At 42.8% G+C, this 26932-nt stretch overlaps 1 protein-coding gene across 1 annotated transcript in view; it reads left to right on the forward strand.

The window, feature by feature from the left end:
- The window catches only part of PCED1B (PC-esterase domain containing 1B), a 146026-nt gene extending 119865 nt beyond the window's left edge, over nucleotides 1–26161 (forward strand). The window contains exons 3-5 of the mRNA XM_068561409.1: nucleotides 723–891; nucleotides 13331–13532; nucleotides 24721–26161. Of these exons, the coding sequence (XP_068417510.1) occupies nucleotides 24777–26096 (1320 nt within the window). The 5' untranslated portion in view covers nucleotides 723–891; nucleotides 13331–13532; nucleotides 24721–24776 and the 3' untranslated portion in view covers nucleotides 26097–26161. The remainder of the gene's footprint in view (nucleotides 1–722; nucleotides 892–13330; nucleotides 13533–24720) is intronic.
- Nucleotides 26162–26932: the final 771 nt, after the last annotated feature.

A 26932-nucleotide genomic window follows, 5' to 3' on the forward strand; every position in this document is an offset into this window, starting at 1 on the left:
AGGTTTTTAAAGGACCTGTTCTGTTGGAAAGTGAAGAAACAGATCTGCGTGTAATCATCCGCCTTCCACTCTGCACCCCCAAATCTCAGCACACCTCTGGGGAATAGACTGCTTAGCCAGTGTCCCCCTCCATAAATAGATGGCTGTCTGAATGGCCAGGGGCTTTGATAGACTCATCCAGAAGAACTGGAGTCAGCTTCATTGGCATCCAGATAAAATGTCTCACTGCTCAGATTGGCAGGGGCATTGAATGGGATGTCCGCAGACAATCAGAGTACCAAAAGCTCATTAGGAGAAGGTGTAGCCCAAGGTGACCCTGGTGGTCTCTGGCTGAGGATCTTCAGGGGAAAAAAATCTTTTTAGGTCCTAAGAGACATCCCGTGGTACAACCACCAAGAAAAGGGACTTTAGCCCAAAAGTGACAGACGGAGGACTAAATTAGTTTAAATCTTTGTCCCCAGATGTAAAAGAAATGATTAGGAAATCTCAGTGTTGGCTTGAAAAAGTGTGTGGGATTGGTTGAGAGCCAGCCGGCAGCTGGGCTCATCTGGGAGCACAGATAAGAGTTGAGACTCTGTAATTAGCTCCAGGAAAGAGGAAGCCCTGAGCCATCCCCGCCCCACCCCCAGCAGCCTGAGGCCACAGGGCCATGCCCTCCAGCTGGCTGAGGCTGCCGCTCTCACCGAAGCCCTCTGACGGAAGTGCCATCTCTCTCCTGATAGGACGAGGGTGACCCAGCAGATCGACAGGTGGCCAAGAGGAACTCCCAACGGCCCTCTTCTCCTCTGAGCACGGGTGACAGTGTGGTATGCCCCGGACCTCTCTTCCTTCCTCCTCTGGACTAAGCCCTGATGGGACAGGACAATAAGGAAATCGCCCTTTCATGACCCTGTGAGTATGCATTCCTCATCAGCAGACTCGGCCCCAAGGTAAAGGACTTGCTTCAGGCTGGTGAGCTGGGTCCTGGCCCCTGGCCATCAATGATACACCTCCTGTTCTTAAGACATCCACCGAGAGAACTTATTCAGACAAAACATTTGGGGGCTTTTTCTATTTAGGACTTTCCCTCTTAAAGAAATAAGAAGCTCCTCATCTAGTTTTGTTTGACAGCCTCAGCAGAAGACAGGCAAAGTTTGCAGATTTTTCTTAGGCTACTTCCTCCTAAAATTTGTCTGTGGTTAATCACGCTCTGCAAGAGACAGTTTCTCCTTCAGCCTGGGGGCTAACATTCTGTGACTCCACCAAATGTCCAGGATTTCTGAGCCTGCTGTCACCAGACACAACCCCGAAACCCAAACAGTAACACTTTAGGTGATGGACTTGGGGAAGTCATTTTAGCGCCAGGCTTTGTTCCCCAGAAGTTGTGAGTCAAAACAGTCTGCCTGACTTGGCCACAATATTTTAATTTCCATTTCCATCACCTTTCTTTTTTTTTTAACTTTCTATTTTATATTGGAGTATAGTGGATTAACAATATTGTGATAGTTCTAGGTGTACAGCAAAGTGATTCAGTTATATGTATACATGCATCTATTCTTTTTCAAATTCTTTTCCTATTTAGGTTGTTACATAATACAGAGCAGAGTTCCCTGTGCTGTACAGAAGGTCCTTGTTGGTTATCCATTTTAAATACAGCAGCGTATACATGTCAATCCCAAACTCCCTAACTATCCCTTCCCCCCAACCCTTCCCCCCCCCCCCGATAACCATAAGTTCGTTCTCTAAGTCTGTGAGTCTGTTTCTGTTTTGTAAATAAGTTCATTTATATCATTTCTTTTTAGATTCTGCAAATAAGCAATATCACATAATATTTCTCTTTCTCTCTCTGACTTACTTCACTCAGTATGACAATCTCTAGGTCCATCCATGTTGCCACAAATGGCATTATTTCGTTCTTTTTAATGGCTGAGTAGTATTCTATTGCATGTATGTGCCACATCTTCTTTATCCATTCCTCTGTCGATGTACATTTAGGTTGCTCCCATGTCCTGGCTATTGTAAACAGTGCTGCAATGAACACTAGGGTGCATGTATCCTTTCAGACCATGTTTCTCTCTAGATATATGCCCAGGAATGGGATTGCAGGATCATATGGTAGCTCTATTCTTAGTTTTTTAAGGAACCTCCATACTGTTCTCCATAGTGGTTGTATCAATTTACATTCCCACCAACAGCGCAAGAGGGTTCCCTTTTCTCCACACCCTCTCCAGCATTTATTGTTTGTGGATTTCCATCACCTTTCTTGATGTGGCACCACTATAGGCATGTGAGTGGTGAGGTGCCCGGTACTGAGGGTGGGCAGAGATCAGGGGCAGGGGGAGTTGGCTGGCTCTGGACCTTGCTACTTCCTAGCTGACTGGCCTGGGGCAACCCCTGACCTAAGAAATCCCTTCCCTCATTTCATCTTCCTCCTGGAGACAGGAACACTAACCTGGCATGGTGGTTTAAAAGGTAACAACTAATGGACACCTAATGTCTGGATGGAAATTAGACTCCTAATAAATGATGGCAATAATTATGATTGTTGACTTTGTAAAAAGAGTTAAAACACTTAAAGTGCTCAGAACAGTATACTTGATAAGTGTTTGTTATTATTTATTCTTGTGATCTAAAGGAACCCAGATGCCTTATCACTTTGGGATCTGCAGGCCTCACTGAGGTAATGCTATGTATTTGGCTAACATGCCTATTGAGAAAAGGCAGAAGGTTTGATATTTTCAGAAAATTTTTCACACGATTTAGCAGGTTAAATCCAGCCTATGAAAGGGAAGTGAAATTGTGTGATCTGCGTCTTAGGAAGAACAAAGACTGCAGGTCAGAGAATGGGGTGGAGGAAGAAAATAATATACCTGGGAAGTTAAATTAAGAAGCCACAGCAGGACTGCAGATCTGAGCTGAGGTCAAGGCTGTAGGGAGAGAAGGGGACTTATCCAAGATGGTTCAGCAGGTAGAATCTACCCTACTCCAGGTGGATGAAGGCAAGGGAGGAATCACAGATGACCTTGTAATTTCTGTCGTGGGGCAATTAAGTAAATGTTGCCTTCACTTACTGAGAAGAAGAACAAGCTTGGGGAACAAGCTTGGGGAACAGGCTCATTAGTTTAGAACTGATTTTAAATTGGATCTTTGCATAGTTGCAGAGTTTATTCAACCAGCAACAAAGAGACATTTCTTTCTTCTTAGGAATTTTTGTCATGTATTTTAAAACTACTCCGTGATTTAACTAGCATGCATCTCCAAGAATAAAAGCATATATGGAACATAAACGCAATCAAAGTTTTTTGTTCTGATACCAGTATATGAGGTGACTGAGTCAACAATAATGCAACACTTAGAAGTCATGACTAAGAAAATAGAATATCAACATATGATTCAAAGATTTACAGTCATAGGTTAATTAAACTGGTGAACACTAGATTCAGAGAAGTGGAAGTAATTTGTAGTTCTCCATCTTCATTTTTTTAAATGTATTTCAGAGATTCAACAACAAAATGTGTTAAGGAAAGGAATGTCCTAGAGGAGAAAGAAAGGAAGGCAATAAGAAATAACCAGTAACATTATTTTTGTAAATAATAATTTGGAAAAATATTTAAAAGCCTACTATTTTACTGGTAGAATGGAATAGTGATACACATTTGATCTATAAAATAAATGATGCCATTTGGGGCAATCATTATCTTTATAAAGCAAATGTCCTTCTGAAGAGGGTCTGACCAGAAGCCACTTTTCACAATGCTATTTTCAGTCATATTCATATCTTCAGTAAGATTTTTCAAATCCTTTTTCAGTGATAGAAGTGATGCCCTAACATAAGGCTGTAACTGCATTTCCAACATTGAATTACAATCATCTGCTTCTGTGTTTCTCCCTGACTGACTGGGAACTCTTGAACACAAAGACTGTATCTTACTCAGCCTCGTACCCTGGTGTCAGGCACTGTGCCTGGCTCTGGAAGCACTCAGTGAGATTTACCTAACAAAAAAAGAAAGGAAGAGTAGCATGCATCAAAAATATTAAGCAATTTCTACCTTCCAGGACAAGACGACTTCAAGTTCAGGACTTCTACAGTAAATAATGTTTAAAATATTAGAACTTTTCTCTATAAATGTGGTATGACCAAGTTTCAGATAGCTTTGAAAATAAAGGAAATTATTGCATCCATAATCCTCCCATGCAAATGGATGAAGGGTTAGCATTTTGGTTTTAGCAAAGAATAATGCTACCACTGTTAGAATTAATGTATAATGCCACTTAAAAGCATGCATTTAAAAAAAAATACACCCAGTTTTATTTTATTGAAGTATAGTTGATTTTAAACGTTGTGATAATTTCTGCTGTACAGCAGAGGGATTCAGTTATACATATATACATATACATTCTTTTTCATATTCTTTTCCATTATGGTTTATCACAGGACATTGAATAATAGCTCCCTGTGCTATACAGTAGGACCTTGTTGTTTTTCCATTTTATATATAATAGTTTGCATCTGCTAACCCCAAACTCCCACTCCATTCCTCCCCCTCCCTCCCTCCCCCCTGCAACCACAAGTCTGTTCTCTATGTCTGTGAATCTGTTTCTATTTAACAGATAAGTTCATTTGTGTCATATTTTAGATTCCACATATAAATGATATATGATATATGTCATTGTCTGACTTACTTCACTTAGTATGATAATCTCTAGGTCCATCCATGTTGCTGCAAATGGCATTATTTCGTTCTTTTTATGGCTGATTAGTATTCCATTGTACACATGTACGACATCTTCTTTATCCATTCATCTGTCGATGGACACTTAGGTTGTTTCCATGTCTTGGCTGTTGTGAAAAGTGCTGCTGTGAACATTGGGGTGCTTGTATCTTTTTGAATTATAGTTTTGTCCAGATATATGCCCAGGAGTGGGATTGCTGGATCATATGGTAGCTCTATTTTTAGTTTTTTAAGGAACCTCCATACTGTTTTCCGTAGTGGCTGCATCAGCTTACATTCCCAAAATATCCATATTTTTAAAACCTGACAGGGTTGTGAATAGCCCCCTCCAATGTGACAAGTTGAGAAGTAAAAGGCATTTTAAAGAGGAATTTTTCAAACACAGATCATGAATGTAAAAGGTAAAGGGAGATCCTTTGCCAGCTTTTCTTGGTGAGAGAAAAATGACGCTCCCAGCGTTTTGCAGGTCTAGGATGGAGCCTCTTTGTTTGCATAGTTTATGCCAACGTTGATTGTGTATAGGAAATTTGTTGTCACTAATAAATAGCTAAGTCAACTGACCCTCAACATAAAACATCTCAAAAAGAGTGTCTTCGAGCACTGGCCTGGGGTTGGACAAAGCTGTGTTCTTACAGATATGGTGAACAGGTGAATTTTAGAGAACTGGATGTTCAGTGTTATTCAGCCTGAAAAAAAGAAGGAAATCCTGTCACCTCCATCAACATGGATTAACCTTGGGGACATTATATTAAGTGAAATGAGCCAGACACAAAAAGACAAATACTTGTGATTCCACTTTTGTGAGGTGTCTATAGCAGCCAAATTCACAGAAACAGAAAAGTAGAATGGTGGTTCCCAGGGGGTGTGGAGAGCAGCAAAAGGGGAGTTATTGTTTAATGGATAGAGTTTTTCAGATTTGTAAGATGAAATGGTCTGTTTCACAACAGTGTGAATATACTTAACAGTGCTGAACTGCACACTTGCAAATGGTTAAGATAGTAAGAGAGAGAGAGAGAGAGAGAGACTGGAATCAGAAAACTAAGCCAGTAGTCTGGAGTCTTCTAATAAAACGTAATATTATTTAGAGGTGTGGGACATTGCTAAATAATTCAGGGCCCAATTCTCCTAGGGTATTAAATTATTCTTTGTGAAAAAGGTTTACAAACTTTTATTTTTTCCTGAATTTCCTGAAATTCATGAACCGTGGCTCTGGGACTATGGGACCAAGATTCAGGAGGCCTGGTCCTTGGTTCAAGCTCAGTAGTTAGCCATTGAAAGTCTATTTTTATACTGCTGAATTAGTAAGATAATTTAGTAATTATTTTATATTACTAAAGCATGGTTGTATGTATACTAACTCCTAGAATAAATTGAACATTGACCAAGTGCCAAGCACTCTGCTTAGCACATGGCCTGTTCAATCTCCACAAGTGGAATTGGACCAGAGAGCTTAAGTAACTTTCCCAAAGTCACTCAGCTCACAGGTTACAAACTTCGGACTCTGAACTCATTTCTTCTGCCTGCACAGGCCGTGCTCGGAACCATGAAGCTACACTGGAGCAGAATAGAGAAGTCACATGAAACATAAAAATTCTAAGAAAGTTTGCAGAAAAGTTAAAGCAATCCTGACAGAATGAGGTCTCTATAAATTCCATTCCTCCGAAATTGAGTTATTTGTAGTGAGGTGGATGGACCTAGAGTCAGTCATACAGAGTGAAGTAAGTCAGAAAGAGAAAAACAAATACCGTATGCTAACACATATATATGGAATCTAAAAAAAGAAAAAGAAAAAAAAAAAAGTGGTTCTGAAGAACCTAGGGGCAGGACAGGAATAAAGACGCAGACGTAGAGAATGGACTTGAGGACACGGGGAGGGGGAAGGGTAAGCTGGGACAAAGTGAGAGAGTGGCATGGACATATATACACTACCAAATGTCAAATAGATAGCTAGTGGGAAGCAGCTGCATAGCACAGGGAGATCAGCTCGGTGCTTTGTGACCACCTAGAGGGGTGGGATAGGGAGGGTGGGAGGGAGATGCAAGAGGGAGGAGATATGGGGATATATGTATATGTATAGCTGATTCACTTTGTTATACAGCAGAAACTAACACACCATTATAAAGCAATTATACTCCAATAAAGATGTTAAAAAAATTTTAATAAATAAACAAATAAATAAATAAATAAATTCCGTTCCTCTCATTCCATCCATCCTGGTGAAACCACGACCTGGGCTCTTGCCAGCCTGTAACCTCCCAAACTCTAGCAACTCTAGCCTTGCTCCTGTACAACACAGAAGTTTGCATATACCGAATTAGTGCAGAATTGAGTCCAGTTACTAAATTCAGCTCATGAGAAGTTTTGATCCAGTCTCAAAGTTCTTTTTTTTTTTTTAATTTTTTTTCTTTTTATTTATGTATTTTTTATTTATTTTTGGCTGCGTTGGGTCTTTGTTGCTGTGCACGGGCTTTCTCTAGCTGCGGCGAGCAGGGACTACTCTTCATTGCGGTGCGCAGGCTTCTCATCGCGGTGGCCTCTCTTGTTGTGGCGCACGGCCTCTAGGCCCACAGGTTTCAGTAGTTGTGGAGCGCAAGCTCAGTAGTTGTGGCGCACGGGCTCAGCTGCTCCGCAGCATGTGGGATCTTCCCAGACCAGGGCTTGAACCCGTGTCCCCTGCATTGGCAGGTGGATTCTTAACCATTGCGCCACCAGGGAAGCCAAAATTCTTAATATACTCTCAGAGAAGACTTTGTGCCCCCAAAGAAACAAATTATTCATATGTGCTTGAAAGTGCTAAATGCAAATGCTCTAAAGAGAAAAGATCAAAAATACGTACTGTTTCAAGTCATACAAGCAAAGAAAACACATATTTTTTGTGATTTGCCAAATTTGGTCCTCTTTTTAAGGTAACCAGGCATTGATCTGAACACAAACACACACCAGCTGGCTGAAATAAGTGCATTTATAAGTAAATATTTAGTGGGCTCATTTCTGACCCGCTTGAAACACTCAGTTCCAAGAAGATAAGAAAAATAAGTGTTCCTTAAAATAGAAAATGTGGCTATAATGATAATGGCTCATAGAAAGATAAGTCTAAATTAATCTGTGGCTGGAACTATTAAAAAGTTGTTAATATTAAAGGAACCATCATTTCTGCCCTTATATTCAGAATACTTTTTCACTAAATTATATTTCGCTTCTGTGAGTTTGCTTTTAAATAAATCATGGTTTAAAATAAATTATAAATTTCTAATGGCACATTAACATAAATAGAAACTGAAAGGCAAAACCCCAATCCGACTAAATACCATCCTTGCCTACTCCGCACCTGCATCCACGTGGCTGAAAACAGACTAGAGAAAACTGACCACCCCTGCTGGGCATCCTCAGTCGAAATAAGGGCTCCCAGCTTTAAGTGGGCCTCCGTGCTGTTGAGTAATGGCAGCCTCTTTATCCCGCAGATGACAATTTCATACCTTCTTCTCCATCCTCAAACCTCTAATCTCACCTTCCCCCAGCTTCACTCTCAACTGGTGACCTGGACCTTGCTGCCTATTTCATTGAGAAAAGAGCAATCAGGAAAACCCCAACCAGCTGTCACCTCCACATCACGCGTCTTCCCTGGCGTTTCTCTGGTTGAACTGTCCACACTCCTACCCAAGGCCAAGCCCTCCACTTGGGCACTAGAGCCCATCCCTTTCGCCAACTCAAGGGCACGGCTCCAGAATTCTCCCCATTTCTCCTGCAGCATATGTTTTTCCCTGTTTACTGAATCATTCCTGTAAGCATACAAACACGCTACCATTGTTCCCCATCTTAAAAGAAACAAAAGCTCTCTTACCACCACTTCCCCTCCAGCTGACTTCTCTCTCTTGGCTTCTCTTTAGAGTAAAACTCCTAGAGGGGGGCACTGCCTCCAATTCTCCTCCTATTGTCTCTTAACCACTCTAACCCGCAGTTGTCCCCACCACTCTGTCTAGGTTCCCAATGTCCTGCCAATGGCCAAACATCCCACTTGACTTATCAGCTATCTCTGACTCAGACCATCCCTCCTTGGAGTCTTCCCTTGACACATGTTTTTCTCTTGGCTCCTGGGACCTCACACATTCTTCTTCCTGCTTCACCGACTCTTCCTTCTCAGTCCCTTTCCAGGTTCCTTCTCTTCTTCCTGACCTCCCAGGCGTGGAGCGCCCCAGGGCTCAATTCTCAGACCGCTTTTCTTCTCTAGCTTCACCGTCTCCATTGGCAACAGCATCCAAACCCAAACCAAACTGCTATCTCCAGCCTGGTCCTCTCCCCTCAGCTCCAGATCCCCATTCCACAAATGACTATGGATGCATAAAAGGAATCTCGAACAGAACAAGCCCTCCACCCCCAAACCTGCTTCTCCCAAAGTTTCTCCATCGCAGTAACTTCATCCAGTAACCTGATCCCTCCTGTTGCTCAGGCCAAGAGCCATGGAGCTAGCCTTGTCTTCCCTCCTTTTCTCACACCCTATCTAATCTCCACAGGCAAATCCTACCACCTCTACTTTCAAAATATATCCAGAATCTGACCCTTTCTCATTCCTTGGCTAATGTCATTCTGGCTTAAGGCTCAACTCCTGCCTTACTCAGTAACCTCCTAATTGGTCCCCCTCCTTCCCCTCTTACCCCAGACAGTCTAGACTAAAGTGGTGTTGATTTTCTGCTCAAACCCTGCACAATGGCTCCCAAAATAAAAGCCCAAGTCCTTTCAATGACCTTGATATGCCTCCCTTCTTCCCTGAGTGTGTCTCCCGCGTCCCCCTCCCTTGTTCACTCAGTCTAGTCACACTGGCCTCCTTCTTGTTCTCTCTGCTTGGAGCTTTCTCCCCACAGATTTCCACATGGTTTGCTCCGTGACCTCCCTCTGGATGCCGTTGGTCCCTTCTGTCTTCTGGTTCTCAGCTGGGTCTCGGTAACAAAAGACAGATTAACAGGAGAAAAGCTATGAAGTAGCCTTCCAAAGGAAATGAAGACCTAAAGGAAGGTTCAGCCTGAGTGTTTTCACACTGGGTTTGATGAAGATTGATAGGACAAAGGGTAAGCGCTAAGGGCGGTGAACAGAGCGAATTTAACAAGGCCTGTTTGTTGGAATTCCTCTCAGAGTCCCTTTGTCTTCCGAGATAAGGATGCTCCTTTCTTATGAGTATAGAGAGGGCCCCTCCCACGCAGGGTCTTAGGACCTGCTTCAGGGGCCATCAGAGTCCTTCCAGTACCTGCTGTTTCTCACATTCTTTCAACTTAAAATATTTAGCCTGTCGAGGTGCTGTATTCTAGGGTACAGTGTTATGAACCCTGTCGCCACACCATTTAAAATTCCAACCCACCGTCCCTACGTCCTCCCCATGCAGCAATCATGTTCCTCTTTTCTTTCATCTAACGTATTATTCTACTTACTTTTTATTTATTTATTTATTTACTTATGGCTGTGTTGGGTCTTCGTTTCTGCGCGAGGACTTTCTCTAGTTGTGGCAAGCGGGGGACACTCTTCATCGCGGTGCGTGGGCCTCTCACTATCGCGACCTCTCTTGTTGCGGAGCACAGGCTCCAGACGCGCAGGCTCAGTAGTTGTGGCTCACGGGCCCAGCTGCTCTGCGGCATGTGGGATCTTCCCAGACCAGGGCTCAAACCTGTGTCCCCTGCATTGGCAGGCAGATTCTCAACCACTGCGCCACCAGGGAAGCCCTCTACTTACTTGTTAATTGTCTGCTTCCCCTCAGCCCAAATGTCAACTCTATAAGGGCAAGGTTTTGGTTTTTTTTTTCCGTATTATTCACAGCGATATCCCTAGCACCTCTAATACTGCCTACCACGATTATTTTGAATGAATGAGTGAAAGAGAGAATGAATAAATGAGCCACGGTTAATGATACAGATATATTTTATTATACACCACCGTGTACCTGGTTCTTGTCTGTTTTTGTCATTTAATCCTTGCATCTCTGTAGTGCTTATTTCTATCCCTGTTTCACAGATGAGAAAATCACAGAGTCACAGAGGAGTTAAGTGACTACCAAAGACATGCAGCTACAAGTGACAGAATCAGGTTTCAAACCCAGGTCTGTGTGGCCCCAAAGCCAATGATCTGACAGTTCACTTTATTTCACAGCATTATAGCTCTGGCTCCAATCCTCACCATCAACAGACATGCAGTCACCAAATCACAAATCAAGATCAGGGTTTCTGAGTGGTCCCCAGATGGGATACCACACCACAGGGACAGCGGCCCACCTCCATTTACAGGCTGTTGTGAGTCTTGAGTTTTTTTAAAACATCTGAGTGTTTGGAACATTCTGGATGATCAGTTTACCAAAGATCAGTTTCTGCAGTTTAACATTAGTTCTAAGTGATGTTCATATTCTTTCCAAACAACTGCCTTCAGTGAAAAGGGAAGTTGACTCTTTCAGAAAGAAGAAAGAGAATAAAATATTTCAGAGAGATATAGAATATCTGTATAGAATATTTCTGGTAGACTAGATGAGAAGCTGATGACAGTATTGTTTCTAGAAAGAAAAATGAGGGATTAGGGAACAAGAGAGGGAGGAGGACTTACTTCTCACTCATATACCAGTTGTACCTTCTGAAGTTTTGTGCCATGTGCATTAAATAGCTTCTAGAAATAAGCAAAATGTAAGAATCACAATGACGGCAGTGTGCCCTGTCTGGCCTTCCCCGCCCCCCAACTCCCCGGGCCCCCAGAGGGCAGTGACGGTGACCCCCTGCAGTCAGAAGCACTCTATCCTGTGCTAATCCACCGAGGGGATTTCAGTCACTTAAGCTCTCCCACGGCCTCAGTTTCACCATCTACAAAGTGAAGATAATAATTAGAGCTTGCCTTACTTTATGTACTGGGATCTGTTGTGAGATAGCACATTCTAAGTGTAAAACATTATACATGCATAGTTCTCATTATTTTTTAGGAAAAAGCCAGGTTTGGTGGATGAGAAAGGCAGCTCACTGAGCTACGGAACATGAAATGGGGCCAGAATAGCAATCATAACTGTCTCCATATATCATAATAAGTTCTTGGAAGTAAGAAAATCAGTGGAAAATCTGTTGCTTGGTCTCAAAAAAATTCATTTTAAATTTAAAGAGTACAAGCAAGATAATCATTTGCATTATTACAGCGCCTCTATTCTCTGGTCTTAGGATAATTATGTGAATTTTAGTCATCCTCCAAATTGTTCTTTTATTCTCACAAAGTACACACTAGCTGGAATTTAGAAAACTGGAAGGATCTGCAACTCATTTATAGAATTGCAAGAATCAAATAATGGCAAGTTTTCAAATTATGTCATAGATTACTCTGAATTTTAAAATACTAAAATTAGACTTGCAACTCATTTATAGAATTGCTAGAATCAAATAAGTGGCACATTTTCAAAGTGATGTCACAGACTACTCTGAATTTCAAAATACTAAAGTTATCAGTTGGGTTCTAGATGCAGCCCTGCCTTGAGACACAATAATGATTGTATTAAAACTCATGGAAAAACTGTGAAATAATTTGATTTGTGGCTATAGATAAGAGGATAAAAACAATGGGTAATGTGTAGGATTAATTTGTAAGCCATACATTGAGTAGTCAGTGAAGTAAAGTGGTATTTTTCAAGAAAAGACAACTGCGTTGCTTTATCGGCCAGTTTACCTAAAACATAGCATTAGAAAGAAAAACAATGTAGGCATGAAGGGCATGTACTTCAGGACCATTTTGGAATCTGTTACTCTTGTTCATTAGGTATTTTATACCATTTAATGTAGTGGAGACACACTCTATCCTGAAGTGTTTGACACACCTCTAGAGGGTTCGCCATTTGGGGAGAACTTTTAAAACTTCCTTTTCTCTTTTTTTATGATTTATTTCCTCCTTCTCTTTTGTCTTGGTATCTGTAGGGGATGTGACATGATTTTCCTCCTCTTCCAAATCAGGTCCTTCCAAAACAAAACAAAGCTCTGAGCTTATCTTATCAATCAGAGGACCACTTGCCTTTTCCCCCTCCGTCACCTGCTGGTTTCAAATGGAGCAGGAGAGAAGGCGTCCTGGCTCTGCCACTTTCTGTGTTTACCTGAGGCCTGTGGCTGAGGCCCCTTGCTTTCTGCAGCTGTGGAATGGTCTATTCTTCCACCCACAGTGGGTGGGAGGAGCAAAGGACGTGATTTGAAAGTGGTTTGTAAACTGTAATGCCCCACACAAAAGTGCAAGATTATGACTTTAAAAAATTACTTAGAAAAGGGAGCAATCTTCCTCTCATCATTTCCTGTGTCTCTCCTCACTTCTGCCTCCTGTCCCCTCGCTGTCCTTCCTTCCTTACCCCCCTCTAATAGCTTTCGCAGCTGCGAACAAACCACGCAAGTAAGGGTAATAAGAGCCCAGGGTCTGAATTGTTAGAACGAAACCAGGCAAGAGTCGATATACATTACACCCAAATTACTGAGAAATGTGAAATGAAAACTAGCTCAGAGCCAAATTCCAGGAAGATGCTGTATGAAACACTTTGTGTTTTCGTGTATTTGCCCAGTTCTTAAAGCTTCGCTCATTAGTCTTCCACTTCGTAATGCAAGAAAGTAAATGCTGACTCGTGTCATTTGCCCCAGATGCCACCAGAAATGGCCTCTTCTCCCCAGACGCTGGCTCACAAACAGAGCAGCCCCCAGAGGTGAACTTATCTGCCTTGCAGCCCAGGCTCTGGGCTCTCCAACCTGACACGTCAACCTCCAGCTGAGAAAGGAGTCTGTCTAGGAAAAGAACTAGAATCAACCGAGAGGCACATTTTTTAATCACCAGTTACTTTAATGAGTAAGTACTTTCCAGTTTTTCCATTTTATTTTAAGCATTACTTTCGCATTTCTGACCAGCCTTTCTTGGGATCCTCATTTCTTGGGCACTTTGTATAGGAAGAAATCACCATCCTAGCCCACTCCACCCTACTCCCACTTAAGAGCCCTAAAGAGACAACTATTATTATTGTAATATTATTTTGTAATAAGGATTCGTGACTGATAAGCTACTAAATCTCTAAAAGCGTACGGTGCGAGGAAACAGCCAGCTGTGAACTGGAGAAGGGAGGTGACACGTCTGTTGTCTGTGTAATCTTGTATGTTGTGGTCGAGCACAAGGGTTTGGCATCAGTCATGACTCCCAGCTCCACCTTTTATAAAATGGATGACCTTGGGCAGATGACTCAATCTTTTAACTTTTGGACGTGTGAAATGGAGAGAATAAAGTACCAATTTCATACGGGTCTTAAGAGGAATACATACTGAACATACTGTCGGAGTGGGTACTAAATAACGTGACTAAATAACAAGTTAACTTAGTAAATAATGAGGTAAAGACTAGATTTCATTGGAAAGCTCCCTTAACTGCTAAATCCCATCCCCCAAATAGGCTGAGCTGACTCAGAATAACAACAATTAACATCGTGGAGTTTACAGAGCATTTCCTTTCATTTCCACAATTAACCCTGAGGTAGGCAGTGCTGTTGGCTTAGTTTTGTTACTGAGGGAGAAGGGAGGAGCTGAGAGCTCTCCTGAGCATGTGGTAGGAAGAAACTCTTCGGTCCAAACTCAGGTCTCAAGGGAGGAAAGCACGACTTGGGAAAGGCCTGGTGTCAGAAGTGAGCCGGTGCCTTCAGTTCTCCAGCCTAGATTCTCATTTCCTCAGCCCCCTCCCCTCCTGCCCCTCATCCCTCCTCCTGTTCTCAGCCTTGGGCTTGAAACTGGGGAAATCTTTGACATATATACACTAATATGTAGAAAATAGGTAACTAATAAGAACGTGCTGTATAGCACAGGGAACTCCACTATACAGTAGAAACTAACACAACATTGTAAAACAACTATACCCCAATAAAAAACAAAATTTAAAAAAATGCTTTCTGAAAGTAAGAACAAAACCTTTTCATGACCCAGAAAAACATAAAAATAAAAAAAAAAAAAAGAAACTGGAGAAATCTACACGGAAAGCAGTGAGAACCCAGGGCTTCCAGATCCCTCTACCAAAGAGAGGTGGTAGGCAGCAGGGCAGACAGAGACTGGCTCTGAGAATCCTATTTTTCCATTCAAGAGCTTTGTTCCCCGTTGAAACACTATTGCACCTAGTATCTCAATACTATGTAATATTGTTAATAATAATACCCATAGCGATAATAAAATAATATTCATTTTAAAAGCTCTTCTGGGCAATCTCCCTAGAGAAACATAGGGGCCATTTCTTCCATTTCAAGGTTGAACACACAGAGATGAAGTGAGCCCTGGCGGTGGCGGAAACCTTCAGCCTGCTGACTCAGCCTAGGGTTTGCATCGCTGGTTAAATGGGCTTTTGTGGCCATTCCGGAAGACAGAATTTTCAGGATCCAACCTGTTCATCAGTTGAAAGCAGTTTAGTCATTATTAGCACCACCACCCACACTCTTTTCAGTCATGGAAACTTTTTACTCAGCCATTGAACCTACAGTAGTTAGAATCTACAGTAGGCAACGTAAGAATAGAAAAATTTGAATCATTAATGTAGCTTTCGTGCAGCACTGACTTTCCCACTGACCCACTCAGAAGAAGAGCTAACTATCAGTGATGGAAACAACTAGGTTGATTTCATAACTGCCTTGTTTTCACATGGAAAAATTGAAAGCTGTGCACACAGCCCTGCTTTGTTTTGTTTTTCGACAGAGAATAAAAAGGAAAACTACATGCAAATTTTTTTCCCAGGTAAGATTGTTTTTTCCTCTTGATTTCAATAAATCTGTATAGCTGAGGTTAAAAGCCTGGGCTCTGGAGCCTTATGTCCTCCTAAAGAAGCAAAACAAAATCTTAAGCTTATCTAATCAATCAGTAGATTCACTGTTCATAAGGGACCAGCACTGCCTCTTCTTACTAGCTGTACAACCTTGGATGATTGACATAACTTCTCCAAGCCTCACTTTACGCACCCATAAAATGGAGATAATAATAGTTTCTACTTCACTAGGTCATGAGAATAGAATAGGCCTTGCACAGGGTAAATGCTCAATGGATGATAAGCATTGGTCCCTGAGGGGTACAAGGATGGGTGAGACCCATTTCTGCCACCCAGGACTGGGATGTACTGGGGTAGAAATACACATGGACAGTTAATTATAGAATAAAACAGAACCAAGTGCTAAATAGAGGCATCTGTCAGAGGAAGGGGAGATTTTTCTGTCTGGGAAACTAGGAAAGGCTGTCAGACAGAATTGTCTTCTAAACTGGGTCTTAAAGAAGGAACAGAATTTCAGTAGGAGAAGGGGTTAGGGAACGCTCAATGCTGAGTCACGGAGCAGACATGAAGAGGTAAGAAAAAGCCCTCTGGGTATATACGCAAGCTCTATAATTCATCCACAGGCTTTGGAGAGATGCACGGAAGGAATGATCATACCCCAGGTTAAAAACCAAAGTTTATAAATGCAAAATGTTGTAGCTATGCTAGCGTATCAGATGAAAGTGAAGATATGAAATTGAGAAATATGAGAAAACACGTATGAAATTAAAACTCTCCCATTTTAGAAAGTATTTCCATCAACATGAGACACACTTCCTTAAGGATTAAGAGAGATGTATGGGAAGTAGAAAATTTAACCATAAAATCTAAAACAGCTGAAATTGATTACTGCGCTCAGCCTCCTAAAATATATTGCAACATTCTCCTTCCTAAAGTGTATTTTCAAAAATTACATCTTATTTTTTTATTGCCAAGAAATAGTTGAACTGATCTATATCCAGGCTGTCACTGAAGGATTTTGATGTTTTACGAACAGTGGAAATGGCCACAGTCATGAAAAATAAAAATGACCCGACCCAAGCGTTTTAGAAGCAGAGTTTGTTTCCACCTAGTTAGCCCCGGCCGGTGTTGCAAGCATAAATTACATAGCAGTTCTCTGAAAATGCACAGCAAAATATGCCATCATTCCCACGGATGATCGATATTTACCTTTAGGAAGATGGTTCAAAGGTCACAAGAGAATTATGTTAGGAATTCAGCCACAGTTTGATGGGAGGATAATGGCATCTAGAGAATTTAGAAGTGATAAGAGGCCCAGGCAGACTAAGTCACTCCTTGCCACACCCCCCACACCCCCCCCCCACACACCCCCACCCCCACCCCCGCTTGGAACTCACCTGAACTCACCTTATTCTACTCACCAGAATATGTCAGGCACTCAGGAGACAAGTTTGGGCTAGCTAAATTTACTGAGCCCGTAAAAATATGGTAGACCTCATGTTAAGGACTTTACATGTGTTCATTTAACCCTCACTTCTTAAGAAATCTATAGTAGTATTCCTGTTTTATAGGTAAAAATTCTGAAGTGTTACTCTACCCAGGGTCTCAGAGGCTAGTAAGTGATGGAGCAGGACAGAAACCCAGGGGGCTGACTCGAGGGCCCCCCCCCCCAGCCTCTGTGCTTTATGGCCTCAATTCGGAGTCATCTGCATACAAATAGTAATTGATATGGGGACTGTATCATTTGTTTCCTTCCCAAATGGGACATTTAGGGGGAGGGTTGCTATTAATGATTATGCTGGGAAAGCAGAGGTAAACCAGAAAAGTTGGGGCAAATAGGAGTGTATGTTCACCTTACGGATGGACACCAAGAGAGTGGATGAATTCACCAAAGGAAAGAATGCTGAAGAAAAGAAGGAAGGAGCCAATGAGTGGGCCTTGAGAAAGACCGACGTTTGGGGATGGCCAGAGAAAGAGAAACTCACACAGGATGCCGGGGGAGGTGAGACAGGAGACCAGGGTGTCAGACTCTCCGGCAGAGTCGTGGAAGGGAATCACCATCGGTGCCCCAGCCCCAAGGAGCTAGGAATGCTACAGATGTGATAACGACCCAAGAAGTAGTCGCTGAAAGGAGCAACAAGGAAATCGCTGGGGACTTACTGACAAACGTTTCTTCGCTTTGGTGGAGTTGGAAGCCAAAATCAAGTAAAAGGAGGAGTGAGTGGGAGGTGAGGACCCAGACACAGCCAGTTCAAACAACTTTGCAAAAAGTGGCCTTGAAGGGGAAGCAAAAGATAGGACTGTCCTGGAGGTGGAGTCAAAGACGTTTCCTTTCTTTTTTAAAGCAAGAAACTAGAATGAGTTTAAGGTTTAAAGAAAGGAGCCAGCCCCAGGAGATTGAAGGAAACGTAGAAAGCATAATTCTCCCCTCTCCGGGGGACCTCCTGGAGCAAAGTGCCTGAGGATGTAGGAGGACCAGCCACCTGAGCTGAGGGATCACCTTTACACCTGAGGAGGTACAGCTCTGCCCCTTTGGGAGGCAGGAACGGGGAGCTGTGGGTTTGAAGTTTGAGGGAGGGAACCAGAGCGAGCTGCCGCCTTCAGGCTCAGCATTTTCCACACAGGGAGGGGTTGCTGTGCCAGGGGTTTAAAGGTGCATGTCGGCACTGGCCTAGGCCTCTGATGGACGCTGACCTTGATCTCTTTTCATCTTCACTATTATTGAGTGAAATGGCGGATATTACCCCCGTTTGACACCAGAAAAAAACCGTGGCTCAGGGCAGTGGGCAGCCAGCCCAAGAGCACACAGCTGTTCAAGGCCAGAGTCCACATCTGACTATGTCGTCTCCTGGAAGTGAAAGCCAGGTCACTGCCTGCCAGTATCTTTCATTCCTGTTAGAGGAGTTAACAGGTAGGGAGTTAGCAAATGTAGTTTTTGTTTTGTTTTGTTTTGTTTGGCCTCACCACGTGGCTTATGGGATTTTATAGTTCCCCGAGCAGGGACTGAACCCTGCCCTTGGCAGTGAGAGCTTGGAGTCCTAACCACTGGACCGCCAGGGAATTCCCACAAGTGTGGTTTAAATAATGGTTCGAGACCAGAATGTGGAAGTTCATCGTAGGCTGTACATATTTTGTTTCTATGAATTGCTTTGATTTTTTACTTCAGGAGGTCCTTTTGTAAAACACAAGGTTTTTGTTTGTTTGTTTGGTTGGTTGGGTTTTATTTTAATGGGGCTCTTTGGATAAAGGCTCCATAGTTTATCTTTGTGTTTTTAGAAGTTACCTGCATATCAGGTATTATGAACCCGCACGTCATTCATAAAGGATGTCCCGTGCGTTTCTTTGTATAATCCATAAGAAATTTTTATATTGGACTATTACTATAGGAAAAATATGCTGCCTTAAGGATTTTTAAACTTGGTAATTTTCAAATTCTTCAAATGTGTGAAATTCTTCTGTTGACACTTTATTACAAAAGAATCACAAATTAAGATTGTGGCCTGGTGAGGATGGTATGGATACAAACGGAATATGTTCACGGTGATTCCTGCCTCCACAAGGAAAACTTGTGGTTACGTTAATCTAAACGTTCGAAGATCATTAATCTATATTCAATTTTCCATTTATGCCACATGTTTCTGAGATTTTAGCTGTGGTGTATAAGAACTAACTGAATAGCCAAGTGAGAAATACAGGCCATATGACATATGTGTTGGGATGGGGTACAGAAACCATGAGAGTTGTTGGGGGATGTGAGCCAAACTTGCAGAATGACACCTGTCACAGCCCCAGGTATACACGGGTGTTTTCTAAATTTTTACTGAATTAATTAATGGGCTGCAGAGCTGAGGCCTATATTAGAAGTGAGGGGTGTGGGATTAAAATCGGTCTTTCCAATGGCTAATATTTGGAAATCATCTTTCTATTGCTTTATTTATCACGGTATCTCACGGTACTTTCATGTATCTTTAAAAATTTCTCCTAAAACCACTTTTTAAAATAATAGGCCTACATTATTTTCCCATTTTTGTGTTTACAGAGGAGTAGAATGTTAACTGACTTGCCCCAAATCAAAAGATCAATTTCTTGAGAATCCCCATCTGCAGAAAGGAGAAGTTTGCTTTCCCAAAGAGAAGTCTGAATCTTTTGCTTTTCTCTTTCCTTTGGAAACTTTACATGATACGCAATTTAATTTTTGACCTGTTTAAATTCCACATAGAAAACTAAACAAATACCGAGAACTGGTAAGCTGTATAGGTGAGTTCATGAAAAATCATTTTCTTATTTGTACCATCTATTCCATTAACGTTTAAGGGGATCTTGGATAGTTCAAACATAGATCTGATCACCAAAAATGCAGTTAGAAGGAAATGAACTATTTATATTCCTAGTACAGTGTTGCATTAAGACGGTTAGTCATATGCAAGAAACTTCTAAACTAGTTAGAAGTACTTCCTACAACTAATCAAAACAATGTCCTAATTGTTAGTGATTACCTCTGTGATTTAAGACTTCTTTGCAGGGTCTCCGCAGTAACTGGCCTCTATATCTTTGCCACTGTTCCTTTAACTAAAGATCAATAGGAAAAGAAAAAAAACTAAACTAATTTCTACAACACATTGATTAATAAAAAACAATGCTATGTGTTTGGTTTGTGATAGTTATAAAGCAATAGTCAGTGATTTACAAGTGACGGTTTATGAAGCTATTAAAAAAGCAATTATCCCCAAATGGAAATCTAAGCAAGATGGCTAAAAGTACTTTATCATAGTAGTAGCCATTATTAATGTATATTTCTGTCAGAACTTTAGCCAAAGCCCAAATTTTACTTTGAAAACAGAAAAACATGGAACTACTTATAATTATGATTTAAGGAATCATCATAAAACTCTTTTAAAAATCGATTTTAATTTAAGGCTGGAATCACAGATTGCATTGGATCATCCATCTATCTCCTCCCTCCCCTTTGACTCTTCCTACTGGCTTTGATATTTCATTTACATGCATCAGTTCTAGCTGTTAGCTCCTTTGATATTTGTATGTGTCCATTTTCTTACCCCTCCTCTTGAGAGAAGAGACTGCCTTTTAATACCTACTCCTTGCACCTAGCACAATACCTAGTTCTCAATGAATTCCTTAATGAATGAATGAATGTGTCAATTGATCTATAAAATAGCTACCAAAACTAATAAGTTTTGCAAATTTGAGGCAAAGAAAAACTCTTAAGCCAAAAAGATCACTGATCTGTTTTCAAATCCCTTTTTTTTGTTTCATTTTTATAAATAAAAGCTTTGAAAATGGAACTTACCAACCTTTTTTTTTTTTTTTTTTCCAGACCAGAGAAGATTGAGCTCTCCAAATTATTCTTCACTCACACCTCTGAAAAAAATCACTTTGTTTTTGTTAGGTTTTGTTTTTAATGCTTAGCATCTTAGTTTTTAAATGATTTTTTTCCCCCACAGTGATAGTCCTGAGGATGTCTGATTTGTTAATTCTGTTGTGACAGGAAGTTTATCAAGAATTTCATGAATTTCCTTTCAGTTTCAGCTTCTAACTGGAATGCTTCTTTCCAGTCATTTCCCCCTCCCTTCTTTCCTACAGTCCAATCTGCGTGTTCCATTGCAGAAGAACAATAAGAAATTCTTAGGCGGACATTTTTGCCTGGTTTTGGCTCCAAGCCCTTGGAACAGCATCTGGGTGGATTGGGTGCACTGGTCAGGATATAGGGCAGCCAGAATTTCTCAAACACTGTGAGACTCTGAAATCTGTAGAAGTTTGTTTTGGTTATTCTAAAATCCAGGTCTTTTAAGTTTTGCATGTCTCTTGCTTGAGATCAAGGTATGGAATGAGATATATCTATATCCTCACTTGACCCCCAAGCCCCTAAGTACACATGGACCCCTCTCCCAAGCAGGCAGAGTAAAGGATTACCTGCCTGTGTTTAAAGGCACACTGAAACACTCTTCTCCCATCTTGCCCCCAAATATTTCCCTGACGTGAGCCAAGCTTTTGGATTCAGACTGACCTGCAGGGGTTCTGCTCTAAGGGATGTCTCCTACAGGGACAAGCTTTGCCATCAGTAGTTTTAAATCTTAGCTCCATCACCTCAAGATCCTTCCCTATAACATGGAAAGAATAAGAACCTTCTCACAAATCGGATAACATTTACAAAGCACTTGGCATCTCGTAGCTGTTCAATAAACGTTAATTTTGCTTTATTCAAAATCTTTCACTTGCTTCTCATTTTATCTTCACAGAACCCTGCTAGACAAACATCACAAATATTGTAACCCCCCTTTTACAGATGATTAACCGGGTGTTCTGAAACTCGCTCAATGAATAATAACTCATTCATGCTGACTATTTGTCAGGGCATTGTTCTAACCACTTTATATTTAATCTTCAGATCAAATCTCTGAAGTGGGTGCTAAAAGTCCCATTTTACAGATGAGGAAAATTAAGGCAGAGAAAGGCTAAATAAGTTGCCCAGGGATAAAGAGCTAGCAAACAGAAGAGCTGAGATTCAAACCCAGATAGTGTGGCTCTAAAAGCAATGCTCTTCACCAGTATATTTAAGAGCCTCCGTTTTCCACAGCTTTTAAGTGGTGGATTTGACTCACATTGTGAGTTCAGATCTAGGGCACTTCTTACTCAGAGAAGGAATGCATTGGGTCGTGTAAACACAGTACCACTGAAGGAGGGAGCGCTGGGTTATCACATCTGCCAGCCTAGGGGAGGGAACTCCAGTGGAAGGGGATGATGTCCTCTACTCTAGGGCAGGGGTCCCCAACCCCCAGGCTGTGGACTGGTACAGGTCCGAGGCCTGTTAGGAACCGGACCACACAGCAGGAGGAGAGTGACGTGCGAGTGAGCCAAGCTTCATCTGCCACTCCCCATCGCTTCCCATCGCTCGCATTTCCGCCTGAGCCATCTCCCCACCCCTGCCCCGTCCGTGGAAAAATTGTCTTCCATGAAACCCGTCCCTGGTGCCAGAAAAGGTTGGGGACCGCTGCTCTAGGGGACTAGAACAGAATATGACAAGAATCCAGCCCAGAGAGGGCACCTATAGCTGGGGTGGCATAGGAGCCCCGAAAACACTGGGAAAGGTTTTCCCCTTCACTTTGCACTTTGGAGACTTGGGTCTGGGGTAGAGTAATCCTGTTCACAAAGACCCCTGAAAGTCTACCGCACCTGCTCATTCTATTTTCATGGTACTTAGCGCTCTCAACTTTTTATTACAGTTATCAATGAATAGATCTGATCTGCTCCTGAAGGGCGAGACCAGGTTTTACTCATTTTTATATGCTCCGTGTGGAGCATTTAGTCAGTGCTTAGTAAGTGTGAGTTGGATGAATAAATGAATATAAACAAGTGAACATGCCTGAGCCCCAAGGGGATCTGGAGTTTGCTTAATTATGTTCTATTGTGTTGTACCACAATGAGCAAAATCCTAGTTTTAAGCTTTTTATCTGATAGCAAAAACATTTAAGTGAAGATTCCTTATAAGCCAATATTTTAAACTGTTCTCTTAGTGGAGCACTTTTGTACTCTATCCATCTTCATGTTTTTATTTTTGTACTCATACCCATTTAAAACCACAAATTAAAAAATAAATAAATAAATTAATTAATTAATTAATTAATAAAACCACAAATAGTATAGCTTTTAAAAACCAGATGTGTAATTTAATAATAGCTATCCGCCACACCTATTAAAATGTTTACTAATGCATGAAAGCCTACGAATATCAAGCCACAGCAGATTTTAACAGCTTCTGTGTAAGTGTGTGAAGTGGATGCCATGTTCCTCCCCACGTGAGATTTGCCAGTAGTGTTTTAGTGTGTTTCCACCTTTTATTCATTAGTGGATATGGCTGTAAATGGCAGCTTGAAATAAACTCGATCTGAAGTTCTGAAGACAAGTTTCACAACTTTTGACATTTTATTCAGTGTACTGGGGAAGAAAAATCTTTTCCTCTACACTTTTAGGTTCAGTGTCTGGGGCCCTGTGAATAAAACTAACAAAAGATAGACTAACAGGAGAAAAGGCACACAATTTTTGTTAATATTTACGTGCCTAAAAGTTCACAGAAAAGCAATGAAACTCAAAGAAGCAGTCAGACTTGGGCTTATATACCATTTTAACAAAGAACAAAGGGTATGAGTTTCAAGGGATGATCAATTGTGGGGAAGGGATTTATGGGGGTACTATTGGAAAATAAGGGCTCTTTTAGTGAGGTTTGTTTATGCAGACTCATTTCGGGGTTGACAATTCACTGTCTTCTTCCTTGCCTCTTCTCTCCTTGCTGGGGGAAGGGGCACCTTCCTCAAAAGGAAATTTATGCCCTGCTTTTAGGTTCATAGTGGGAGGGCAGAGAACTCTTCCTGTATCTATTGGTTCTCAGTGGCCTTTAGCTAAAATATTTCTTATGCCAAAGCATATTTGGGGGTGGCATATTCTGATCTCCTTCAAATGAAACACAAAGAATATTACAGCTGAAACACATGTGAATTATTTCCAATTTTATTTATTTCTTACAAGTCCCATTAATATGAAACAGTTGCTCGCTCGTGAAAGAAATCTGTTTTTATAATGTTTTCTGACCTGGCATATGTGCTCTTCCTTTCTGCGGCCTGTTGCATTTCATTAAATTCCTTTTAAGTTAGTAAAATTGATTTAAGACTATATAAAGTATATTTACAAAAAGGGGAGGGGGGAGGCAAGTCACCCATAATCCTACTGTCCTCTTAAAAACTGGTTTTTGCCTATTTTCTTTCAGTGTGAGCTATGCATATCTATTTTATACCATTTCAGGGAAATGGGGCACACATATGGTAACTTCCTCAACTTAACAGTGTACATCACACTCTCCATGTTTCTGCTTGATCATAATCCTCAGTATTTAACAGCTGCAAAATTTGCCTAACCATTCTCCAGTTGTCAGACTTCCGGGCTGCCTCCAGGCGGGTGGTGGGGTATCTTGTGGTTGTACCTCCAGCCCGGGAAGGCAGGGCCCCTCCTGGCCAGGTAGAACCTGGGTTTCCTGGGTGTTCAGAGTTATGTCTCAGGCAGAAACTGCGTCCAGGCCAACCAGGGCTTCTGGCTCCAGGCTCCCTTCTTTCCGGGCTGAAGGTAGTGGAGCCCCGCCCTGCAGGTGCCCCAGGCTAAAGTTCCATCCCAGTCCCCGGGCCCTCCCCAGCCGTCCTGCCTGAGGTGGGTCCTTCCCATACGCTCTCTCCTTCTGTCCTAGCCATCCGCAGACCCACCGAGTGAAAGGAAGGAGCTGGGCGGCGCGTCCCGGGCGTCATGGTCCACCTGCTCGCCTCCGAAGTACGGCAGCTGCTCCACAACAAGTTCGTGGTCATCCTGGGGGACTCGGTCCAGAGGGCCGTGTACAAGGACCTGGTGCTCCTGCTGCAGAAGGACCGCCTGCTCACACTCAGCCAGCTCAAGGCCAAGGGAGAGTACAGCTTCGAGCAGGACGAGCTGGTGCACGGGGGCAAGCAGGGCCGCATGCATAACGGCACCCACTACCGCGAGGTGCGCCAGTTCTGCTCCGGCCACCACCTGGTGCGCTTCTACTTCCTGACGCGCGTGTACTCCGACTACCTCGAAGCCATCCTGGAGGAGCTGCATTCGGGTGAGCACGACCCGGACCTGGTCATCATGAACTCCTGCCTCTGGGACCTCACCAGGTACGGGGAGGACTCCTGGCCGAACTACCTGCAGAACCTGGAGAGCCTGTTTGGGCGCCTGCGCCAGGTGCTGCCCGAGTCGTGCCTCCTGGTTTGGAACACGGCCATGCCCGTGGGCAACAACATCAATAGCGGCTTCCTCCCGCCCGAGCTCCGACCCGCGGCCTCCAGCCTGAAAACCAACGTGGTTGAGGCCAACTTCTACAGCTCCGCCGAGGCCCAAAAGCACGGCTTCGATGTGCTGGACTTGCACTTCCACTTCCGCCGCCACACAGGGAAGTACCTGCAGCCCGACGGAGTGCACTGGAACGAGCGCGCGCACCGGCATCTCTCCCAGCTTCTGCTGGCCCACGTGGCCGACGCCTGGGGGGTGGAGCTGCCCCAGCGCGACCCCGTGGGCAAGTGCATCAAGGATGGCCCCGCGAGGGGAGGACCTGGCAGGAGACTTGAGAGGCAGTTCCTGGCCTGCAGAGATCAACCGGCCTTCCCTCCTCCGCCCCGACCCCTGCCTCCGCCTGGGTGCTGCCCCCTGCCCCCCACGCCATCTCCCCGCCCACCCCAGTTCCCATTCCTGCTCCCAAACCCCCCTCCCATCCCCCTTCACCAGGTGACACCCCCGTTCCTAGTCTGTCCCCAAGATGCCCATTTTCCTTCAGACCATCCTTTCCAATCGGATCAGTTCTCCTTGAACCATTTCCATTCAGATATTCCCCCATCTACCCAGACAGAATTTGCCTTCGATGGTGACTTTATGTTTAGTCCCCAGCCGCCTAGGCCCCCCTTCCCCCAACCCTGTTATCAGCAGCGGGCCCCTGTGGTCCATAGGGGTTTTCCCCGGTATTGTCCCCGTGGCCCCTACATGCCCTGGAGAGGGCGGCCCAGAACTTCCAAGAGAAGAGCCCCAGCCTATAGAGAGCCAAGGCCTCAATAGACTGACTTGGGCCTTCCTCCTTATGCACATGGCCTGGACAGATGGTCTGACTCTCCCCAAACAGACTGACCTTGTTAACTGAAGCCTTTGGTCCATTGCTGTTATCAATAATGGCAGGGACGAGCAGTCTGACCTATTCTTGCTGGCTGTGACCTCTCACTGCACTCTGCGAGGGGGGACCAGGCATCATTCCTGCCTCCCCACTGCCTATTCTCTTTGTCTTTTTGTAAATATAAAAATTGAAATTAACAAGTTGTTTCATAAAAGTCGTGGTGGGCTTTGTGAGTCTGTATTTAATGGTGCCTCTCCCTTCCATTAAACAGTTAGCTTCATAAGAGCAGGGACGGTATCTGCTGTAGAGTTACGGCCTCTTGATAAACTACTCAAAATGGAATTTCTCTAAAGGGTTTCCATAAAATGGATCTGATTCCTTACAAATAAAAAGAACTTTAACTTTTTGTGGTGATATTTTCCAGAGATTCTCGAAGAATCATGGAATTTTAGAACTGAGAAAACTAAAAACATAAAATTTAACTAACATTTACAAACAGGGAATCTGAGGTCAAGAGGTGAGTGACTTGTTCTAGGTCACACAGAAAAATCACTCCTCCACTAGTCTTTCATAGTTTATACTAGTATCCAGTTTATATTAACTTTCAAACTTGATTTATACTGCAACAAACCAAGAAGGGAAGTTTACCAAACATGGTCTTTCTATGGAAGTGATGATGAAAAACCCTTATAGCTCCATAACCAGAGGTTTATTGGTTAGATGTGCAATTAATTATGTATGTAAACTAGAGTGAATGGCATGCTTATGACTTTATGATTTCTTT

Source organism: Eschrichtius robustus, chromosome 13 (genome assembly GCF_028021215.1).
Source record: "Eschrichtius robustus isolate mEscRob2 chromosome 13, mEscRob2.pri, whole genome shotgun sequence".
NCBI lineage: Eukaryota > Metazoa > Chordata > Mammalia > Artiodactyla > Eschrichtiidae > Eschrichtius > Eschrichtius robustus.